The sequence below is a fragment of the Argiope bruennichi genome, chromosome 3 (genome assembly GCF_947563725.1).
Source record: "Argiope bruennichi chromosome 3, qqArgBrue1.1, whole genome shotgun sequence".
Taxonomy (NCBI): Eukaryota; Metazoa; Arthropoda; class Arachnida; order Araneae; family Araneidae; genus Argiope; species Argiope bruennichi.
The window spans coordinates 141,320,732-141,339,430 of record NC_079153.1 but is presented as its reverse complement, the minus strand read 5'-3'; the positions used below and the strand labels follow the sequence as shown (position 1 = coordinate 141,339,430).

Genomic DNA, 18,699 nt, shown 5'->3' with positions numbered 1-18,699 from the left:
ATCGTCACAAACCTGAAACTGAGCCAATAATGGGCCTTATATCTGAGGGAGATGACGGTTTAAGTTAAAACTTCTCTAGAACAGTTGAATAAATCAAAAATTTTGACATCAGAGTATTGTATCAGGAAGAGAAGGATTGTAGAAGAAATATTATATCAAGGAATTAATTCAATTATTAACATAGTATATAAATGAAATAGTGTTAAAATTTAGAAACTTTTTAATTTGAGACCATTAAAAAAAATCATAGTTTAAAAATTTTCATCAATGTCAATAGTTGTACATATGTGTCACAATTATTAAAGCTACAATTTTTACGATTTGTGGTGAAAATTCGTAATTATACCTTAGAGAAAAAAAAAGTGCTGAAATAAATGTTAGATAGATTTTATTAAATAATGGATTCTATATTTCGTGAAACGCTGAAGTTCCTTTTTCACATTGGGGAGGGGGGGGGGGTATTTGAAGATAAAAAATCCCAGTTCATTTTTTGTTAAATTCTAAGTTTGAAGCTATTACAATTAAACATTAAATCTGATTTTCTTCCGGAATTTAAAATAACAATAAGAGTTTTAAAATGCAGAAAAGTGTCAGTTGCATGCCTAAAAATTAAGTAAAATTATTTGAAAATTTTCATAATAATAAATAAATATTTTTTCCCTGCTAAAATAAATATAACTTAGTATTGATTATTGGCGGGATACATTGGCAATAGAATATATATATACATTATTTTGATATAATCATAATTACATGAAATCTTTTAATTTGATTTCACAAAAAATAAATCGTTTAGTGGAAATTTCAACTATAAAATCTTTTTTCAAGTTAAAAGTGTAGCAAATAAACTGTTTTATTAATGAACATAAATTATTCAGTTGTCCATTTTAAGAAGAGCAAAAATGGTAATGATGCAAAAGTTTAGTGTTGCACTGCATAGGTTCATAATTTTGCATCGGATGATTCTATACAAACAAAATATAATGTATATTATCATAAAAACATAATTATTTATTTAACAATCGACCCCAATAATAGGGTTTGGTAATACTGCATTAATCTGGTCTTCGTATCAAGTACATAAAACTGAACAGACTCAGCATATCAGCTACTCGAAATCAGTTTTTGGACACAATTGAAATCTATTTGATCTTATTTGTTTGCAATGGGTGATTCTATATCAATCTGATAAAAGTATTAGTTCGATTAACTTAGTTTATCATCTATATATGTCATCTCCAGTTATAACTGTCCTTTACCCTATGTAACAGTGTACATGCCACCGAAGAATTCTATACTAATTATATTAGTATAGAATATTCTTCTATACTAATTATATTAGTCTTCCCTTTTCTATTCTCATCCACTTGTCAATTATTATCAAAGCTAAGGCCACCGACACATACTTCTTCCAAATTGGAATCAAATAATATCAGTTAACAGTCTCAACGTAAGTGTGAAAACCGATATCCAACAAATTACCTGTTTTATTCCGATGAGGAAATAATTGATTACTGGCTATATCAGGCTAAGTATTAGGTACAATTGAGAATCCAAATCAACCTGTATGTGAGACAGCAAAAATGGGTATCAATACATGACATGCGATTTGGAAATAATGGTATAATTTCATTACTTTAATCTTTTAAATTAGGTTTCAGCATGTCTATTGTAGATTGTGATAAAGTGCCACTGGGTGAGCGTAAATGAATTGAAACAGGATACTTTTCTCTTATCACAAATAAATGGGTATTCTGAAATATGTTGACATATAAATGTACAATACTTATATTATTTACTCTGTTAATGTCAGTATCAAAGTTGTGATTTTTCAAATTCATTATTCTTTCAAGAAAAACGATATTATATATATATTTGTTATGGAAATTGAATTGTGAATGTTGTTCATTGAGCTGGATAACGGAAATCCATGCTTTTTGCCAAGAGAAAAAAGAAGCTCGGGTATCAAAACACAGACAAATATTCAAAAAGAACAGCATTTGTAAAAAAAATAAGACGTAACTAATATTGATGACTGTATACAGTGAAGTAATAGAGAATATGATGCATGAAACTCGGAACTAATTTAGATAATTTTATAAACATCTATGAAATGGTGAGTTATAATGATTCCGTACAGAAATTAATCGCATGAAAAAGGCAATTTAAATTTCATTCCTTTCATTTATAGTGCTGAAGACTATAAGCATATCAGTGTCATATATAAACAATTATCTTCATGAAAATTATATATTTTATTCCTGTAAGTAATTAAATTACAGTATATGAACAGATTTCTGACAACAGATCTTGGTCATCCATTTTCAGAACTGCTGTTGGATCTGTAATGGGAATTTTTCTCAACCATGTAGAGACAACGATACCTGTCTGAAGGAAAAAAAACATCAAAGAATTTATAAGTTAGCATTCAAATTTAAAGCAGTAAGAGCATTGCATTTCATCTTTTAAAATTTGTGGGTAAGCACCTAACAAATTATCAGTTTGCATTATTAATTGTATAATTCTTTATCTTAAATATTTTGTTGAGTTAAAAACACTTTAAATACATATTTTCCATTTTTAAGAAGAAAAAAAAAAAAATTTTTTTAACCTTTTTTTCAAGTTCTGAAAACCAAAGCATTGAGAAATAATATTTGAATTTGAAATAAATTTTTGTTTATTTATTTACAGTTTAAAAAAAACTAGATTTTTAAAAATATAAACATACATTTGTGGTTAATATGGAATTCTCAAATTTAAGTTAACAATATCAATTAATATGCAAATAATCATCTTTCATTAATTGGAAATTCTTTATGTTAAATATATTTTTTGCAATGCAAAATAGCATAAAAACCACTGTAAAAAAAAAAAAAAAAATTAGCTATAAAACTTTATTTTGTACAAGCTGTTATATCATCAGCTCAACTTACATTCATCTGCTTTTTATGAATCTGTGAAAAAGGGAAATATATACTTTTAAGTTATATATAGTTTTCATATTCAGCCATTTAAAAAGCTTTTACAAATAATATCAAATTAATTACTCTCTAAAAATTTTGGACAAATGGCAATTTTATTCAGAAAATTTGGTACATATATAAAGAATGTTTAAAGTTCTCACTTTAAACATTCTTAGTTTGTTTGTCAATTTTTTAGTTCTCACTAAAACAATTTCTCTTTATTTGTTATTTATCAACAAAATGCAGATTAAAAATTTCTTTGACTTATTCATTTTTATAATTTTTTTTTAATGAAGCCAGACTTTTTTTACTGTTTTATCTTTAGTATAATTTATATACTCAGAATTTATGACCTTTTCTATTAATGGTAGGAAGATATATTTGAATAGGTTAAAATATGATTTATAAGGTTAATTTAAATATGAAGCAAGATTGCAAAAAAAAAAGACTATATGTATTAATTTTTCATTGAAATGGTAGGAACAGATTTTTTAAAGATTCTAAGGACTTTGAACAGGGGGAAAGATATCTTTTATAAAGTTTCAAGCCTGTTATAAAGTGTATGCATTCTTCATGCCCCATCCTAGTTAAGCCATTGTTCTGAGGCAATAACAGATTGTATTATTGATGCAGAGAGAAATAGAGCAATGCCCAATAAGGAGTAAGCAGTACAATTATGGCTTCAACAATTCAAAAGTAATAAATAACGAAATTATAGTTCTTTGTGTTTTATGATTTATATTTATATTCTTAAAGTGTAAATTCTGGTAATTTGAACACCAACACTTTAAATGGATTTAAAACCACATTTGGCATAAATGTTCCACAAATAGTTGTTGAAAGTTATTTCTCTTTTTTCTATGTCATATGAAATATAAATGTTTCAAAGAAGGTAAATAAAAAGTAATGCGACAAAATTCAAAAAATAATAATAACTTTTTAAAATTAGAATTTTAATTTTATATATATATATTTTTAAATTCTCAACATTTTGAGCCTCTTGTACCCAGATCAAGAATCCTGCCTCCCCCACTGTTTTCTGCCAAGGACAGACTCTACTCTGATGCTGGTCCTGTGAGAGACAGAACACAATAAGGACTAATCAATCCAATACTTTAAAGGCTGACTCTGTTTTAAATAAATAATATATTTTATCAATTTTTTCATAGTGAAATTGAAGAAATAATTATAGCTGCAACAGAAAATTTTTATATTAATTTTAGCAATAATAAACTAATTTTTAGCAATTTGAACAATGTACAGATATTTTTCTCTGATATCCAGTAATGCATAAACAAAACTGCAGAAAAAAAAAGCAAAAAATTATTGAAAAACATCTTATTTGCAAAGAATTTTTGGAAATTTTTAAATTATAAATTTAAAATTATAAAAATCGTAATTTTGCTCTCTTTTTACATTGAAATTAAAAATGGAGTTTTCTTTTGCAATATTGACTATTAAGCACCAAATCATTACCTCTAGAGAACTTAGAGTTTCTTCCATACTAGGAGCTGTAACTAAAATTGTGCCTGGTTTTGTGACATTATTTCTAAGCCATTTCCAAATCTCTTCTTGAGTTTCTTTGGGCATGAAGCATTCAAACACATTGTTGAGGATAATCACATTTGCTGCTTGGACCACTTCAGGCAAATTACAGATATTATCACAGATTACCTTTTTAAAAGTTGAATAAATTGGTAATTTTATTCAAAATTTTGTAAACAAATCAAAATAATACAGTTGATTTAGAATATTTAACAAAGCAATATTTATAAGCATATAAATAATTACTACAAAAATGTTTAAGCTTTAACTCATGCAAAAAGCACATTTACAAAAATATTTCAGATTGCAACTTATATAAATTTTTAAAAAAATCATATTTTGATAGTATTTATTTAGTAATAATTTGCATGGACTTCAACACAAGGGTACAAATACAATTACAAATAAGCACATTTTTTACAAATCAGTACAATTATTCTGTGATGTTTGTGTGTATATGTGTACATTTCATTTCTTTCAGAAAAAAATTCCATTTATATTGAAAGTGTTTACTTTGTTTTGCATAAAATAAAAATAATTTGCATAATTTTATAAAATTCTAAAAAATTTCTATAAAGCTATGAAAACCCATAGCTAAACTTTTCCAAACTTATAATCCTGTTCATCAATTTTGACAGATGCACAGTCTAGATTATATTTTATGAAGTCCAAACCCTAATAATTTAACCAGCTTTAAATGAGCAAACTTTTTCCACTAAATTTTGTAGTTGCTGAAATCTATCATTAATTTCTACAATTAATGTATTTAATGAAGAAAACAGTTTTGATCTCAACTCATTCTTATGGCACAAGTTATCCATTGTGAATGTGCCTTCTCATTTTGTGACTGAGGTTCCATAAAAATGCCTAAGACATTTTTTTGCAAAATTTATAAGCATCATCTATAAGTTTCTTTCATTTCACTATCAGTATTGTTTAAACACTTACTTTCTGAGTGCAAAGTTTCATATGTCCCTTTGTTTGTAAATATATATATATACATCATTCACTTCATCTAGCACAGGCTGCCAGAAGTCCAAGAAACTAAGAAAGGAAAACCAGTATTGTAACTAGCAGAGTTCTTGTGTCTGTTCTTATGTTTAAGCTTTCAACAAACTCTGTCAATTGGGGAAAAAAAATAACCAAAATATCTTTGTAAAGATGTCATTAAGATTTATTAAGATTACCGCTCGAACTCTATCACGTATCCTGAACCCTCTTTAAACTATTGCATGTAGCTACTATCACAGCTTTCCAACAATGTGCAAATACAAGAAGAAAAAAAAAGCAATGCTCTAATGTACTGAAAAAAGTTTTAAAATTTATACCAACTAAGGTAGCATGTAAACAAGCCAGATTTAATGAATGGTTTGAAGAGAGGTAAACTTTTTTTTCTTTTTAATGAATTTCTGAATGTTTTTCGGCTATTACAACATTATTCTCATATACTTGATCTCTATAGTAGCTCATGTTTGAAATTCCTGTAGTAGTTTTATTTTTTATTCCAATGAAAACTATAGAAGATTCCACTACTTTTGATTTTTTTTATCAGTATGTATTCTAATACCTGCTTTATTTAGTGTTTATAAGAAAAACCAGAATGATGCCTACTATAATTCAATAATATTTGGCCTTTATTACTTGTCTACTGATATGTTGACAACATTTATCTTCCAAAATTGCAATAAATGTGTGGAATAATAAGTGATTGAGACTTTGCTACTTATTACAGATCCAACAAGATCAATAATTTTATGATAAAATACACCAATTCTAAATAGTTGCATTTCTTTTTGCTTTGTTTCTTCTGTGATCATGTTAAGCCAAATTTTAATTTGCAAGGAATTTTATAAACATTCTGATAACAATTTATTGCCATAGGTACAGATAGTATTGCCAGTCACAAGAGCAAACAAGATTTATTCATTGTTAAAATTATTCTCAATTGTAGGTGTGACAAAAATTTGGAAAGAAATAGTTCAGATTACAAGATAACATCATTACTAAAATTGCCCACTCCCTATGCTTCACCACTGCCTTTGAAAACCAGTTGATTCATCTAAAATATGTGTTGCATTTGATTTCAATTAAAGCACTTATGCACAATTTGATGCTCATGGATCCTTCAGCAAAGTACTTTTAATTTTTCAAATTTTGGCAGAAATTTAATTACTCTTATTTTAGGTCCTTTACACATGTTGTGCTTTTTCTGTATGTGGAGCCATGTCAAAATGGCATAGAATCATAACTTTCTCAATCATCAAACATTGTTGACTAACATTAAAATGTGGTAAGGTAATTTATATGAACCATGTGAGCATACTAAATAGTATGTTAACTAAACTGAAACATGTTGATAAAAAAATCTAAAGATTTGCAAGTAAAATCATTCAACATACACAGCTTATTTTTTAATATATCAAAAATTTTAACAGACTTTGCTTATAAATACCACAAAAAGCTGAATGAAATAAATTCAGAAAGCAAAAATTCATTCTGACATTAACAAAGAATATAAAAATATAAACAGATTCTTCATTCCTTCACTTTAAACTATAGAAGAAAAAACATGATTAAATAGTGAATGAAACAAAGAAAATGGTAGGAAATTTACTGTAATAATAAAAACATTTTAGTGGAAATTATGTATAAAAACGTTTTGTTTTTTGTTTTTTAATTTTCAAAATTAGAGGAAAAAAGCAAGATAATTAAATTTATATTAAATAAGGGATTTTTTTTAAATTTAAAAAAATGTAAAGCAAAAATGTTTTCCAATATCATTGCAAAGATACACCATAATTTTGCTTAATTTCTAATAAATAAACAAAAAAACCCAGAAAAATCACTCTGATGCGCAATTCCCCTTTTCAAGAATATATTTGCGCCAAATTCGGCAACTCTACATCAAACAATCAATTCTGTAGACAGGTATAAAACCTCTTATTTTATAAGTAGAGATTATAGATATATGTACATAAATAACAACAGAAATGGGAACCAAATCTGAAATGACTTCTATGGAAAAATATATTTATTAAGCATCAGAAATTCTAAAAACACATAAAATCTTTTTATTTCATAATTGAAGATCTTTTCTTTTAAACCTCTTCTAATTGCTTGCATAATTTTTTAAAATAAAACTATGAAACTTACAGATTTTTTTTTTTAAATCTTACTTGTATTCTATCTTTTAGATCATATTTTTCAATAATATAATTCTGTAATTTGCACAAATCTTGATTGATTTCAACTCCAATAATTTTACTAGCAGCGCTGCAATAATATGCCTAAAAAAAGAGGCAAAACAACTTTTTTAATAAAGCAATTGCTAGAAACTGACTAAAAAATAAATCATTACTTAAAAATACATACTTTCATTCTCCTTAAAACAAATGATAGTTAAAAGTTAGTTAAAAACAACCATAAAATAAAAATTTCTAAATTGTAATATTTTACAAAAATAAAAAGTATCATTTTATACCTTTTACCTCAAATACCTTTTAATGGATATTTAATTTTTTTAAAGAAAATTAACTTTATTTACAACCATCATTGATATTTAGGTTGTTCAATGCAAATAATGGTTATGCTTATTTCAATTAAATTTCAAACATAATTTGCTATTCATGTTCCTCTGAACAAGGTATTTTCAAACTTATATTGAGATAGAAATATAATTGATGTTATTTTAGCAACCTAACACTTGCTTTGCCTACTCTGTACATGGATCTCCTTTATGGAATCAAGTCACATGGAATCATATTTGCATAAAAACTGTTATTGTCTGCATCACCTAACCTCTAATCATACATTATTAGATATTAATGCATATAATTTCCTTTCCTCACATAAAAAACATAAATGATTCCACAATAAAATTGATGAGACACAATTTCATATGTACTGTGTCCAAAAATCTGTTAGCTGTATTTAAGCATGCTAATAACAAAAATAGATAAAGAAAGAATATTGTTCATATGTTTTTATTACATATAAATTCTTTAACTATATTTAAAATTAAAATACTTAAATTTGCAAATATGCTCATGAGTGTTGAAGAAGAAGACTATACTGTAATAATATTGTAAATATCTTGTGATATCTTGTATTTATTTCCGTCAAGTGCTTGTAAAAAATCAATTATAAGAAATTATTTATTATTGCTTTGTTTCCTTTCATGGTGTAGTACAGTTTTTGATAGTTTCATAATGTGAACACAGAAACCTTTCAGTTTGTATCGATTATGTATAGAATTTCATTTGTGCTATATATTGTTGTGTAATGTGGTAGTTTGGTGCTTTATTATTCACTATTACAGATATTATATTAACAAAATATTAAGCAATTATTACATTCAATCCACACCCACAAATATAAATACAGCACATGCAATATATTTTCTAATGTACTTAATATCTTGAAGAACTTTGTTCATATATATATATACACACACAGAATATTTCATAAATGTTTTTAAAAATTGGTTTGAATTTCATAACAACAATGAAAAGCATTATTTCAAATCATGCATAAAAGTACCTTTAATTTTTTTTTAATTAAGAAAAAAATTGCATGACAACTAAATTAGAATAATTGAAAATAAAATTACATTTTAATATGGTATAAAAATTATTAATGTGCAGTAATATTTTTGAAAAACATTATGATCCTAAAAATATTCATTAAATTAAAATTGCTTGAAAGTGCATATTTCCATTCCAAAGCTCTCAATTCAACACTTTATCCTGTAGATTGCAAACAGTAAGATGCATAAACACATTTGCTTTAGAGTAGGAGAGATTATAAGAATAATATTTAGGGGAAATAAAAAAAATACATAAGAATAATTAATTACTTTTAAAACTCAATTTTTAAAAAAATATTGCAAGAACTTATTTCAGACGAAGGAACTGAAATATAGAAAATAATATTTAACAGCATTCAATGATTTTCAGCTAATTCATCAACAGCATTTCTGCTCATCTTTTCTTGTAAAAACATAGTAAAATTAGGACTACAGTTAACAAACTGAAGTATAAGATGTTACAATTTCATTCATTTTAATTCCAATATTTTACACCATTTTTAAAATCATCATTATATACAAATACTTGTTCTCACATTACTATACATTACATATATTATTACTATAAATTAAATAGGTGCAGAAAAATTAATTATCTTCTTTGCAATCAGCCCATAGAAAATATAAAGATTTATTTCAACACATTTTTTAATTAATTTTTTTTTTTACTAAATTAAAAAAAACTGCAAATAAATAAATAAATAAATAAAAAGAAAAGAAGAAGAAATTTTTTCATAAGGAATTAGTCAATATCAAATTATAAATTTTGTTTATTCAAAAAAGCACAATAAACATTTTGAATTTCAAAACTATAATTATTTGAACACATTCTACAATTTTTTTCTTTTTTCCTATTTTTACTGACAAGGTTGTTTACATTTAATACTATATATTTCTAATTATTGAACATGCATGCAGAAAAAGAATCATCATTTATCTAACTATCAGAATCACAGAAGTTAGAAATTTACTGGCTAAATGAATTTCTCAAAAATGCAACAATGCAATGTTAAGCTGCTTGACCAAATATTTATACTCTATTACGAAAAAAATCATGTAGAAGAAAAAAATATTCATAAATAGTTATAAAAAATTGTTCAAAAAACACAAAAGCAAACATACAGGAGAGGCTAAAGAGAACTGAGCACAGATATTGGTGAAGGCAAAGGAAAGTAAAATGTATTAAAGAAGCATTCACAGATAATTATGAGCAACAAAATGAGGAAAAACATTGAAGAGAAGAGTATAAACATTTCATACAACAGAAGTTTTGTTACATATATGTGAATTTGTCTGCAACAAACCACAGCAAGTATTAACATTACCCCATAAAGTATTGCTCCTAATCTAGATCCAACATCAAGAAGAACTTTACCACTTAAATCGGGCAGCATATATTGAAAAATAAATTCTATTCTTTGCACTGATGCTGAATGAGAGATAAAAGCTGGAAACAAAAACATGCAATGCTGATCATAAATAAGAGAATTCAATCAATACAGCAGAAACACCATTATGCAGTTTATCAGAATTAAACCAAATTAAATTCAAAATGACAAATTTAAAACAGATATAAAATTTAAAAATATCCATAGAATATAACTGGAGATCAAAGCAGATGTGGAAATACTTAGGAATTAATATCAATAGAAATGATAAAATAAAAAATTATTAAAATTGAGACAACTCAAAATTATACTAACATTTTCAAAACATGGGGCTTTTTCTGCAGTAAGTTTATAATTGATAAATGATTCTAAAAGGGGCAATTCTTTAAAAAATATTTTATTTTTATATTAACATAATCAACTTTTTCAATTTGGTGAGTTTTGTATTTAAAACTGCTATGTTAAATTAACCTAAAAATACAAAATAATTTTATTTTCAAATGAGTAACTTTCAACAATTGTTTTCCCAAATATAAAATTATAACTTTTGAATTGTAAATGAAAAGAAAACTTACTGACATTTTACACCTCATAAGTGATAAATCAGAGTTTAGATTTCCAACAACAAAGTTTAGGGATATTTTTTTTTTTAGATTAAAAGCTATAACAACATAAATCTTAATAATAATAAGTAATAAACTTATTCATTACAGAAAAGAGCAATAGTAATTTTAAATGCTCAATTGATGTGCCTTGTAATTCATTTAACAATATTTTGAAATTTTACAGGCCAACATTTACATATTGCTTTAATTAAATCCAAGGAAACAATTACATGCAATATTTTCATTATCGGTATCTAGAGAGAAGCTTAAATCATAAAAGATATGTAGAGTTTAATGACATATTTAGGATTTTTCTTACTTAGTAAAAGACTGAAAAGTTCTTTTATATTCAAAGAACAGCAGAAGAATAAATAATGATCAAGAAATATAAAACAGGAAATTAATTGGTTGAATTTAACCATAAGTACCATACGTTAACCATAAGATTACCATAAGTCAACATGAATTTAGCATGAGTTTTTGATATGAAGGTGTTTCGGATATTTAACAATTAATTTCTTATATCTACCTAAATGTAAAACCTCAGACTTAGCAGACTTAGTGATGATGAAAAAATATTTATTACTTAAAAAATTTCCACAATCAATCATACAAAGCTTCCAGAATTATTTATCAATTAGTATATTATGAAGTATTGCTTAAAAGTTTTTTTTTTCTTAATTTTTTTTTTATATTCATTGTTTATAAGTTCCAAAAACAAACAAAAAATATCTTAATTTTATTAAACACATGTTTCTTTAAACAGATTTTAAATTAATTTTACTTGTGTAATGCCTGTAAAAATAAAATTTTGTAATTGATTTATCATTTATTTCTTGATACTGAAGTTTTTGAAATTTTGCACATTTGCATGTTTTTAGTACTTGACAAAATATTATTAAAAGAATCTATAATATTTATAATAATGAATAATAAATTAAAGAAAAAATAATCATTGAAATAAAAAAAATCTGCTTTTTAATGCAAAAAAGTGTGTTTTTAAAATTATATATATTTGTTTATTTTTTTCTCATTATCCCTTCTTCTGTATAGAGATAATGGAATTGGTAAAATGCATATCTTGTATCACTACAAAAATATATTTAACATTGTTTTATGTAATGCAACTTATTTTGATTTTATTATGCATGTAAAGACTATATAGTTCAATTCAAATTTAAAGAGGGGAAGGGGAATGGGAATCTTAATTTAAATTCAGTGAAATTGCAGGAAACCCATTAAAATTAAAAGTGGAAACAAATAACTAAGCAAAAAATAAACTAACTTATGGGTGCAACCTCAACAGATCCACAGCTTTTGCAGTAATTTCTACTCAGTTTGCCTTCTTCTACTAATGCATCAATATGATCATCTTCAAACAGGAAACTGTCCACATGAATGATTGGTTCATTACTGCCCTGTGTCAAAAAAATATTATATGCAAGTTTTAATTGTGAGCAAAAATAAGATCTGCTTACTTTGGAAAAATGACAACATATAGTCAAAATTAAATATTCTCCTAATCAAGATATATTTAAAATCTTACATGCAAAAACATAAAACATAAACATAATACATTCCTTACATTAAGATAAGTATAGTTGCAATGAATAAATAGTACAATAAAAGTCCAAAATAGGTTTTATTTAATTAATAGATGCTAAACAGTTCTTTCCCTCTCAGAGCACTTTGAGATTAAATTGGAAAATATTTTCATGGACTTAATCAACCCACTAAAGGTAAATAAAATTCTCAAAGTAGGCTTCAGCAAAATGTAACAATTAGAGAACAAGTGGTTGGATATGTCCTGCAGATAGTTTGAGATATATCACTTAGTAAAAATGATTTACCAAAGTTTTAATTTTACAAGGGTAACAGTATTTAAGATTAGTATAAATTTTAAATATGGTTTTCTATATTTAAGATTTGATATCTATATCAAAATCAATTAGACTGCTTCAGATTAAATTAAAAATTAAATTTATTTAATGTGAAAAATATATTCTAACATTTTATTCAATTTGAATGTAACTTAAGCAAATATAATAGAAATGTTCACACTAAAAATACTTTAATATATATTAGAACTGTATAGTTAATAGAATAATTACTTCATGATTAAGAATAACAGTAAATAATTATACAGTACACTCCCAAGTATCCGTCCTAATGTGATGAAAGGGCAGGTTGGATAATAAAAAAGTCAGATTTCTGTGAACTCATTTCTTTGCACACCAATACCAGAAGATGAAATTTTTATACAACAGCTCACTTGTTATAATATGTATTTTCTCACTTCTTATTGAGTACTAAGCCTTCCATTTATCTCAAGCCATGTAGATTGTGAATGCGGCCGCAGCCCAGTGAATCATAGCAGCAGTTGCCGGTAACGTGTCGAGTTAAAATAGAAGGCTCTGCACAGTAGTTCATATATGTTTATATACTGCACTGTATGTTTCAAGAATTTATTAGAGAAAAAGTAAGTTAAAGGATATAAACTGTTCATATTTCAACACAAATTCTGTAATCTGTGGTACACATAAGGAAACATTAAGCATACCCAAGGAACAATTTACAAATATTGTACGCACTGTGCAGTAATAATCAAGGTCAGCGGCAACAATTAAGGTTGTTACATGCTGCCAAAACAATGAACAGCAGAACGCTATTCTTTTTCTAGCATTTTGCACACGACAAGTAGAAGGATTATAGCAGACGTCCGCTTCTAATGCCTTGGCAACGTTGCCAATGCAATGCCTTCTTCATTTAATTATGATAAAAGAAAACTAGGCCAAATAGTACGGAAGCCAGATAGTTGCGAACCAGATACTCTGGAGTGTACTGTACTAACAATTGAATTTATATATATATGTATATACACACATACATTAAGGTTTTACATACATTGCCAATCTTCGAATGATTAACTTGCTCAGAAGGAAATATAGCTTCAGTAGGAACTAAAGTTTTTATATCCTCAGCTATTGTCCTTAGATCAAAATAAGCTTTGCTGTCTGAAGATTCTAAAAATATAAGAAGTGACTTAAAATTTCATTACATATTTATTTATTTATTAAATCAAAATTAGGACAAGATAATGCCATGAAATGTGAATAACAATGAAATTACTTATGGTTTTATTTTAATGTTTTGGAAGTGTTCTGTGATTGGATATTATAAAATCTCATAATTCGTCAATAAATTACCAGAGAATCTACTTTAACTGATATTCTCTGAATTAAGGAGGTTGATTATACAGCTGTTATCAGTAATGTTATCACTATTTCATTGATCCCTTTAATATATTTTTGCATTTCAATCAATAAATATAAATTGCAATTCAGCTGTTTTACTATTCTTGATTCCAATAGACAAAAATTACAACAAGTGCTAATACATAAGGTGAAATGAAGGACAAATAAGCAATAATTAGAATATGTTTGAAATATGGCCAAAAGATGGGGTGAAAATGATTCAGGATGGATTAAATGCAATGGAAGCAACCTTGCAATTCAATGAATGGCAAGAAAAAGTTGCAAACATAAATATAATGTCTTTCCATGAGTTGACATGAACATAGTAAAAATATGAGTAGTGAGGCAATTTACTATCAGGATTCAAACAGTAAACTGTTTTGTCCATATTGTTTCCTTATAAAACTATTTCCTTTATTATTATTATTTTTTTAATTTGCCAGACCTAGATAATTAGTTTGTTCTTCATACACTTTTTTACCATTTAAATAAAAATATCACAAAAATATATTAAATACATGTTGCATGTTATTTCACATAAAAAAAATTATTTTCACCCTCTCCTTATGGTTTGATAGCCATGTCTTCATAGTTCAGTGCAACATTTCTATTTCAATATACACTATTTCATATCAGTGCCTACAAATATACTATGTTCTTTATTCTAAATTTATTAGCAGAGCAACTGTTTTTTTTCATCCTTGTCTCTGATAAATTAAATTTTACAAACTTTTATATGTTAAGCTAGATCTCAATCAAATTTAACTTATTAAGATTACTATAATTAGGATTACTGTGTAATAAAATTAATATATATTTAACTGAATGATCATATATTAAATTACAAAATGTTTTGAGATAATAAAAATGATTCACATATCTTCAAGTAGAATTTAGATGATTATAAGAGATGATTATCTTAGTTTAAAGTAATTTGTTTGTAAAAAAAAAAAAAAAAAAAAAAAAAAAAGGCTAAAATGGAAATTTTTTTGAATAACCTAAGGTTTGATAGCATTTCAATCAGAAATTTTATATGTAGCAATACTCCAAATTTCACAATTTCTTATTGCACCCATTTCTATTAACTATCATTTTAATAACTGACATTTACAAAGACAGGCAAATAACAGAAATAAAGGCAAAGTAAGTTATATAGTTCTAAACATACAAATCAAATCAATACCAGAAATTAATAATGTAATTGAAGAAATCTTGCTTTGCAATTATATTGCACAAACTAACAGACATACACACTGAATAACTGACAGTTTTCGAGCTTTTAGGTATGTGCAAAGAAATTGCTACTATAAACACTGGACATAGATCCACCATTGCATTGACTTAAATTAAAAAGCTTGCAAATTCCAGATGCAATAGACTATACACAAAATATATCTTAACCAGGTAAAGAAAAAATACTTTTTTGGCTTACTAAGAAATCTTATACAACAGGAAAAGTTATTGAGTTCGCAGTAAGTTCATCCAATTTTACAAGTCGATAGACATTGAAACAATTCTTTGTAGTGCAACATTTTTATTTCAATATATACCTATATATATAATGTTACAAATCTGTGATGCTGCTTCCCAGCATAGTTGTTCCCAGCATAGAAAGACTGTTTTACAGTCATCTGTATTAGACGGAGTCTGGGTGTCGCGCAAGAGGTCCCAGAGCTTGGCGACGAATTTGGCGCCAAATTAGATTATACTTGAAACATCGAGAATTTTCCCGATCTGTCCATTAATGAACATTGGGAACCAGAGACCTATAAAAGGAGGCAGTCTGCAGCTGCCGGTAGTAGTCAGAATCGACGGTAAAGAACGAGTCTTTCAGAGATTAGCAGAGCAGCAATGGAGTCAAGCTAGTGCTGAACTAAGCTGTGCGCTACTGTCTGCAGTAGAGTTTTGTTGTATGCTGCTGTTTGCACGTCTTGGCTGAAGATAATTGTCTTCTCTATGCTGAATATAGTTGTCGTCTTTGTGCTGTCCTGTCCTGTCTGTGTAAATAAACATTGTTTTTTTTCTACTGCCATCTGCTGATTGAGCGTTCTCCACACCATATAACTTCCACTATCCAAACGCACCCGGAAATTTCGTAACAATATGAAAATACTAAATTCTTCATTCCAAACATTTCATTTAAACAGATGTTGAAAAATTTTCACAGTCATTAGTTCTGATTAATTACATTTCTTAAATAACCAAATGCTAAGTTGATCTCGGATTAGAGAATCTTATGTGTACATTTTTTATTACTTCCCCCAGTAGTACAATTTTAATGAACTGAAAATGAAATGAAATTTTGACATTTCCCCCACAATAATATCTGAAAATATTACAGTACAAATAGGACTTTTATCTAATCTTAAAATTCAAAAATCATTTTTTAAATGTTTTTACTGTGTAAATATTTTTCTATGTTTAATCAACTTTAAAAAAATATTTTAAGTATATTTTTAAATAGGAATCATAAGAACGCTAAATGACTATTAAATAAATAATAATGCAAAGAAAAAAAATGTAAAAAAATGTAACCAGATGCTACAAATTTAAACACTAAACTTCAGTATATGAAAATGTTTTGAATTTTTATAAATAATTAAAAATTTTCAACAATCCTGGAATTTAATGAAATTATGTAACCAGAGAAAGAAGATTAGATGAATTAATCAAAGTCAAATACTATGCAGCATTAAATGATTACCGATTTAAGTACTCAAACTGAATCAGTTTGATTGAATCATAATCTCAGTGTAGAATTCCCTTTCAAACCCAACATCAATATTATGTCCGAAAAAATATCTGATTAAAACATTCGACAAAATAAATTCACTGCAGCTTTACAAAGAAGTTAAAATATCAGATAAATAAATACTTTGTTATTTCTATGCATGTCATCTTTCATTAAATCAAAGTTCTTTTTTAAAATATAACTTCTCTACTTGGTACATATAATATTAATGAAATTTTTCTCAATCAATTTTTTTAATTGAGAGAAATAATCATTCAATTTAATCCATAGCAATTCTAACTAACTTAATAGATATTTCAAAATCCAATTCAACTTTTTGCTGATTGAAAGGAGTGCTTGTTAAATATCAACTAATTTATATTATGCTGATTATTTATGTTGATTCTACTTTTATTAAATATTATTTGCATGGTTCATTTATATTATGGTATTAGCCAGTTTCTGCCTATTAATAAAAAAAATATTTCAAATATTCTTGACTTAAATGTCAATGTCAGATTTGATATATGCATATTAAAATTTTAACAGTGATTTGGCAAATTTTGTGATAACTTATTATACAGAGACCTTAAATTAAATGAAAAAAAATCTTTGTTTTATCTATTATTTTGATATAAGATTTAAAGTTTGTTGCCAACATCAGAACAGTACATATAATATACTACAATGCTTAAGTTTTTACTTCTTCATTTTCTATTTTTGCTCAGACAATTCTTACTTCCTAAACCAAAAATAATTATTATAATATAATTAAGGAATTAATACTCAACTACTTTTAAATAAATACAAATTTTATAATTATTTGCTATTTTAAAGCTCAATTAGAGAAATTTTGTTTATCCCTGCAGGATACATCTCATTCTCTATTTAAAATTTTCTGTTATTGTTTCATTTGCAACAAGAATTAAAGTACATGAATTTGCTACTATTATTAGAAAAATTAAATCATAAAACTTAAGTAATTTATTCAGCATAAATATTAAAAAAAAAAAAAATCCGAGAGATTAAATTATGGAAGGGTTATAGGACAATAAAAATAACTTTGATTATTACAACTTATAAATTACTTGATAACATTAACAAAAAAATATGACTTATTTAATATTTTAAAATCACCTTCAGAAGGTTTAACGGCATATTCTACTTTACTTTTTAATTTAAATTTGAGCTAGAATTTCATGCAAAATAATAATAATAATCTTGCAATTATTAATGTCAGTAATGAATTAAAAAAATTTATTATATTAAAAAAGCATTTCAATTTCATTCAGATGCATTTATTGCAACAAAATATTAAATTTATATATACTTTACCAGCTAAAAAATGATCTCTGAGCCAAGTTAAAAATTCTGCTCTGTCTTGATTTTCTAAAGAGTTAATTAAATTCATAAATACTTTCTGGGCAGTAACAAAATTCATTTTGAATATTTTAGTTCAAAAAACAGTAACTTAATAAAAATAAACACGCACAAATTAACCAAGTAGATGAACAGGTAAATAATAATATTCAAGCAATAAGTAATAAATGAGCAGGAGCAGCAGAGCAAAATGAAAATAAAAACTTAGCGGCAACGGTTGACGAATAAATTGACAGCAGCCAAAATCT

General features: G+C 26.1%; 1 protein-coding gene across 1 annotated transcript; it reads right to left on the bottom strand.

Annotated features, from left to right (window-relative positions):
- Nucleotides 1-2,237: 2,237 nt before the first annotated feature.
- Nucleotides 2,238-18,648, bottom strand: LOC129963996 (uncharacterized). Its single transcript, XM_056078642.1, has 7 exons — nt 18,407-18,648; nt 13,991-14,109; nt 12,372-12,504; nt 10,419-10,540; nt 7,685-7,795; nt 4,440-4,637; nt 2,238-2,388 (listed from the first exon to the last, which is right to left on the bottom strand). Exons 1-7 carry the CDS (start codon nt 18,510-18,512, stop codon nt 2,272-2,274), a joined length of 906 nt encoding a protein of 301 aa, XP_055934617.1. The 5' UTR covers nt 18,513-18,648; the 3' UTR covers nt 2,238-2,271.
- Nucleotides 18,649-18,699: the final 51 nt, after the last annotated feature.